We start from the raw sequence: 6,648 nt of genomic DNA, 5'->3' as shown, positions 1-6,648 counted from the left end.
GGATACGGTCGAACCTCATGGAATGAACGAAGCTATGAGCTATAAATGCTTTTTGTAATAATTGTTGCCTATTAATAAAATTCCATCTTTCTCTTTCAGATATACTTTGGACTTTATATGGACTAACATTACGTATTTATAACACTGAGAATAACATGATACTGGTACGAGAATACTTTGTTACTACTACAAATATTTGTATACAATGGGTCAATATGTTTTATCTTTGCTACAACACAATTGCAACTCTTTGATGGTGCTAATTACTAGTAGGCCACAAGATGGCAGTACTTCTATTTCTAATATGTATGTACCTACCTGGCCACACTGTGGAGCGGGTATGTAGTTGTTGGTGAGGTGAGGGATTAAATAGCCTGTTGTATCACTGTGTTTTATGAACCTGATGAAGGCCGATGTAGCCGAAACATGTTGTTCAGGAATTTCTGCTAATAAAGAGATGACCTTTTAATTGAAGAATTACGTGCTCTCCGGCTATTATCTTTCTCATTTGGAAACCATTGCACTCTGGCACGTGGTTTGCAGCTTGTTGAGAGACACACATACACTGTATAAAGGACTATTCAATTATGGTTTGATTTTCAACTTAAAACATTTTAGTGTTACAATCCCTTTAATTGAATAGGTGGAACACACAGATAAAAACTATTTGTATAGTTAAATCAATGTTTACCAGCAGCATTTTTAAAATAATTTTAATTATTCGCAATTGTATTTACATATTCAGCACAACAAAAATATAACCAGTAAACTCTAAATTGTTATAGAAATCATTTGCAAAATTTAACATAAACGTCCTCATACTGAAGTAAAAAACGTTCTAAATACAGTTAATTAAAAAGTCTGCATTATTTATGATATATTTAAGTTTATCTTCACTATTCCTCTCTCAGCATCTGTTTCTCCTCATTCTGTCTTCATTCAGAAGTTGGATGTCAGATGAATGATCAAATATATCTTATAGGGGGGGCTCCTTTCCTAGCAGATGTATTAGAGGTCACTCCAATAACTGATTCCAGTACAAACAAAATCTAACAAAATAACTGCCTTTTCGACAAATTCTGATTTAGAAAGACAGGATTTTTGGTGATTGAGCCCTAATACATCTTCTAAGCAAAATAAGTCCCCCTAAAAAGATATATTGGATTATTCAGACACCCAACACCTGAACAAAGACAGAATGAGGAGAAACAGATGCTGAGAGAGGAATAGTGAATATAAACCTGATTACTTCAGAAACGGTACAGAATTTTTAACCAATTGTATTTAGGAACTTTCTTATTTCAGTAAGATGAAGTGAATATGAAATTTTCATTTTCGCGATAGTTCCCCTTTAAAAGGACTAGCACAATCAGAATAGCCGTGTGCTATTACCCTACAGATTGGGATCCATTTAAACCGTCTCATAATTTTTTTGGGAAAATAATGCTTTTGCAGTTTTGTAAATAAAATCAATTCAAAATTTAAGCACCAAGAAATAGCGGTAAGTTAGATAGGCCACTGCATTCATTAGCAGGCTTCTGTCAATGCCCTGTACAGACATAAATCATAGAAAATCCATATAAGCATATAAGAGAGTTAAAACGCTGTTCCGTAGCTTAAATGTGAAGTGCATGCTATATATTTTATTCAAGTGAATGGACTTTGAGCGCCACCTGAAATATGCCCCATCAGATGCCAAATTAAAAATATTCTTTATCTGAATGTACTTTTTCTTATACAGTTATGGGACCTGTTATCCAGAATGTTTAGAATGTTTAGGACCTGGGGTTTTCCGGAAAAAACTGATCTTTCCGTAATTTGGATCTTTATACCTTAAGTCTACTAGAAAATCATATAAACATGACATAAACCCAATAGGCTGGTTTTTCTTCCAATAAAGAATAATTATATTTTAGTTTGGAACAAGTACAAGGAACTTTTTTATTATTACAGAGAAAAAATTTATATTTTTTGAACATTTGGATTATTTGGATAAAACGGAATCTATGGGACATGGCTCTTCCATAAGTTTTCTTATGGATAACGGGTTTTCGGATAAGGATCCCATACCTGTATGTGTTAATTATTTTTCTGTTTTACTTTGTATAGCAACACTATTGTTGAGTAAATCTAAAATGAACACATTGCTTGCCTCTCCTCTGGTGCAGATAAGCCAACAAAAGCTGTCTGCCACATGTCTGCAAATGCAAATGACAGATAGGCACCGAATCTGCCAGTCAGTGCATACATTGGAAGGGTTTCACTTTGGAAACTCAAAAGATACACTGTATAGAGCAGAATAACTCTATAGCACACCTTTCAGTAAAATTAATTTTGTAACCAAAGCACCACCTACGCACCACCTACTGGTCAGTATTACGACTGTACAGTAGGGGAAAACTACAGTTCAGAAAAAAATTAGAAATGTTCCGATGTTGCTCTGCTCAGCAAAGACAGGAAAGACTGTTCTCCTTCATGTTTTCTTAGAGTAGTCGGAAAACAAAATGAAATGTGATTTTTATTTGGAGGTTTGCATTTCCTTTAAAGGGATTGTTCACCTTCAAACAACTAGTTGCTTTCAGATAGATCACAAGAAATAACAACTTTTCACTTTACTTTCCTTTTTTCTATGTGTCATAATTTTTCTATTGAAGTGTACAGTGTCATTTTTCACCTTTTGAAGCAGCTCTGGGGGGGGGTCGTCGACCCTGTAAACTGTTCTAAATGGATATTTAGATACATTTCTTATCTTTGTCCCTGCAGAGCAGAATCTCTGGGTTTTATTACAGCTGTTAGAATTGATACAATAGTTGCTAATATTCCAGAAATGCTGCTGAGAATTGTATCAACTAAATGTTGCAAAATTGTAACAGTTCAGAATCTGCGCCTGAATTACTGAGGTGCCAGACTCAAACACCAGTCACGAACATTAAACTTTAAACTTAGATTTTGGAAAAACAGTAACAATCCAAAAACAACTGAATTGAAAAAAGTGTTTGGAAGGTGAACAACCCATTTAATTTTAATAAATGTCCGTGGAGCATTTTAGCTTTAAAATGTTGCAGTGATTTGACTGCAACTTAATTGGGGCTGCAACGTATGCAAAGTAGGAAGGAGCCCTGAGTCTGCTAATTCTTGCATCAGGACTAGGCCTTGCTTTAGACAACAGAGAGTACTGTCAGTGCAATTCATGTGACAAATAATTGCAGTATAAAGAAACAATCTCAAATTCATGAGATTACAGCTGAATCATATGCCAGCCGTATGTCCATAATACTAAAGGCCAGTGATCCCCACGAGTGGCCTGTTAACAACATGTTGCTCCCAGTGGCCTCAAAGCAGATTCCTGGTTTCGAGATAAGTGTTAGTTGCACAAAGACCAGGTATACTGCCAAACAGAGCCTTCTGTATTCTTCTAGTCCACATTGGAGCTAACAAATGTCCGATGCAGCACTTATTTTGCTCAACCCATGCTTGCGTTTCTTATGGGTAAAAAAAAAAGTTGGGGAGCCCCGAACTAGGCATTTCGAGAACTATAGTAAAACAGGTCTAGAACATTAGCTAATGATCTTAACAGAGGCTCAGATTCCTGCACTGATTGAAACCGTGCTGCAGCAGAAGGGTGCCGGATGTACTATGTGCTGCTTCCTCCGCTGCTTTTCCCAGAGCTGCTGCTCTTCTGCATGCGACTGCCACTAGGCTGACGTGGAATTCTCTGGCTAGATCCTTCTCTGCAGCTCCGTTCTCCTGGACCTTGAGTCGTAATGGTTGTCGGATTCAGTTTGTTTCTTCCTGCAGCCCAATACGTTGAATTAATGGTAACGCATAGAATGAAACAGATAAAAAAGGAATTGCTAGTGTTCCTGTAAATTAAATATTTCTCATACGTATGTGTGTCATGCAGAAAAAGATAACACCTAGCATAACAAATATGCCCACTTATGGTTGAAACTAGACATAAGCATAAGTCTAGAACATTAGCCTAGTCCTAATGTTAGCCTCCCATCCACTTAGACTGTAAGCTCTATGGGGCAGGGACCTCCTTCCCACTATGTCTCTTACTACATAGCACTTAAGCTCTTTGTCCCATGATTCTGTAAATATTTATTATGTGATTTGTCTCCCACATGTATCCTTTTATATATTGTTCTTTTATGCACTGTACAGCGCTGCGGCTCCTTAACAGCGCTTTACAAAGTTAAAGTTAAGTTATACATACATAAGCATACATAGTCACTGTTATTTAGGAATAAAACATTTGCTCATTCAAAGAAACTCTGAAATAGAGACAAATACATTTCTTACCTCGAACATCAGAATGACTGGGTGCTAATGATATAGAGCTGCTAATGGCAGAAACTGTATCCGTTATCTTATGTCCAGCACACATTGACTTCAGCATCTGGAAAACTGCTAATGGGGCTACATTCATCTTTAATAGATCCACAAGAATTCTGTTGATGTAATACATTACATTTAGGTGTATATTTGTCTCATCATATTCATTATTTTTTTTTAAATAAACTTTCCATTTATAACTTTACTTCTGACTTCTGCTAACCTGTAATACACGATTGACCAACAAATATTACTTCACTTAAAACTAAACTATAAACTCCCTGTATGCTCACCCTAACAGCTCTACCCTTTTTGCTGCAAAACACACATTTGTCATGAGAGGAAAGGCCAATACCAGCTCAGCCTGTAACCAGCAACAAGCCAGTTTTGGACTTTTCAAATTGAAATCACACAGTGGCGTAACTACCAGGGGAGCGATTGCACCTGGGCCTGTTCCCATTTGGGGCCTGCCGGAGACCACAACCGCATTAAGGAAAATGTGAGTCTGAAGGGGGGGCTGGGATACACATCCTACACCCGGGCCCAGAAGAGGGTAAATACACGAGCAAGGACAGGCTTCAGTTCCCTATCAGGTCAGTCCAGCTGCTGATTGTTTCCTATGCCCCCATTCCTTCTATATTTAAAGACGTATAAATAAAAAGACTTCAAGGGCGATTTCGACGCAATCCGACAGGCTGCGCAAAAACGCAGGTGTCACGTCGGATGCGACAGAATAAGGTAAGTAATAGCATTGTCGGATGGTGTTGCAGCGTTGAACTGATGCGACACAACTGTCAGATGCAGCACCGACAGTCGTGTTGCATCGGTTCAATGCTGCGACTTCATCCAATATTTCCATCTCTTACCTTATTTCTGTCGCATCCGATGTGCCGCCTGCGTTTTTGCTCAGAGTGTCGAATTTTCCACAAAATATGTTTGTGGTGCTTGGCCTGCTGGGTGGCCCCATAAAGATGTACTGGGGACCGAATGATGCCCAATGGGAGTGTGACATTATCTGCACTGACGTTTGCTAGGTGTTCTGGAGGATAAAGTTCGGTACAAGGGTAATGTAATGTTAGCAGATAAGAAAGCCTGGGCCAAACAGGGCCTGACACGGCGTCAGCCTAACACACACACTCAATAATAATAATAATAAGAAGAAGAATAATAATAAGGATAATAAGGATAACGAGTGGTTGAGTTTATATAGGAAGACGCTATGGCATAGTTATGTGTCTGAATGAATTCCCCGGCCTTTGTGCGCTCGCTGGGGGTTTATTAGGCCGGGGGACAAGATAGGGCGGATAGGTAAATGTAAAGAGCGGCATGTCCAGCAGGTAACGAGGAGGACTAACCCTGCTGCAGCACTTACTTAAACACCTCCTGGTCTAGAACAATCCCAGCCGCGTGGGTCAGCTCGTACAGCTCGGCCTCCTCCGGGTTTAGCACCTTCTTCTTCTTGGCTACGTACTTCTGCACCGTCCCGCTCACTGACACTAAGGCATCCGGGCTTGACCCAGGCCCCGCCGCCTGAGAGGAAGCCATTGCCTGGGACCCCGCTGTCTGTCCCCGCAACATTGACTAGTAGCCAATAGGCTGCGAGCTGCTGTCACAAAAATCGACGCTGCACCACAGCGCCTGCTGTATTCACGCCCAAGGCCGCCGGTAGTAGATCTCTCAGTTGCCAAGCAACACTGGCGCTCAGTTGTGTGTGCAGCGCTCCGGGCAGAAACTATACTGCAGTGTCCTTGGTTCCGAGCCTACGGCCAGCGCGGTTTTACTGGAGCTGTCCAATGCTGAAGAGCAATACAGAAGACAGTCCTCCAGTTTCTGTTAAAGAAGTGGTTCACCTTTAAGTTAACTTTTTTTGGTTATAGAATTGCCAATTCTAAACAACTTTTCAATTTTATAGTTTTATAATTATTTGCCTTTTTCTTCTGACTTTTTCCAGCTTTCAAATGGGTGTCGCTGACCCCGTCTTAATAGCAAATGTTCTGTAAGGCTACAAATGTATTGTTATTGCTACTTTTTATTTTTCTAGTAAGGTCCTCTCCTATTCATATTCCTGTCTCATATTCAAATCAATGAATGGTTGCTAGGGGAACCAGATTGCTTAAAATGCTAATAGAAGAGCTGCTGAATAAAAATCTAAATAACTCAAAAACCTTAAATAATAAAAAATGAAAACCAATTGCAAATTGTCTCAGAACATCACTCTCTACATCATATAAAAAGTTAAACAGTAGCGTAACTACCGGGGGAGTAGGGGGTGCGATTGGGCCAGGGCCCGCACCCCCTCAGGGCCCCCCG

General features: G+C 39.6%; 1 protein-coding gene across 1 annotated transcript; it reads right to left on the bottom strand.

Moving 5' to 3' along the window:
• Window positions 1-2,999: 2,999 nt before the first annotated feature.
• mzt2b.S (mitotic spindle organizing protein 2B S homeolog) lies at window positions 3,000-6,034 on the bottom strand. The gene is made up of 3 exons (XM_018244257.2): window positions 5,711-6,034; window positions 4,306-4,454; window positions 3,000-3,792 (listed from the first exon to the last, which is right to left on the bottom strand). The coding sequence occupies exons 1-3, from the start codon at window positions 5,914-5,916 to the stop codon at window positions 3,635-3,637; spliced, it is 513 nt and encodes a 170-aa protein (XP_018099746.1). The 5' UTR covers window positions 5,917-6,034; the 3' UTR covers window positions 3,000-3,634.
• Between the last annotated feature and the right edge of the window lie 614 nt (window positions 6,035-6,648).

The sequence above is a fragment of the Xenopus laevis genome, chromosome 1S (genome assembly GCF_017654675.1).
Source record: "Xenopus laevis strain J_2021 chromosome 1S, Xenopus_laevis_v10.1, whole genome shotgun sequence".
NCBI classification, from domain to species: domain Eukaryota; kingdom Metazoa; phylum Chordata; class Amphibia; order Anura; family Pipidae; genus Xenopus; species Xenopus laevis.
Note: the sequence above shows the minus strand (reverse complement) of the source record. Positions and strands in the feature narration are given on the sequence as shown.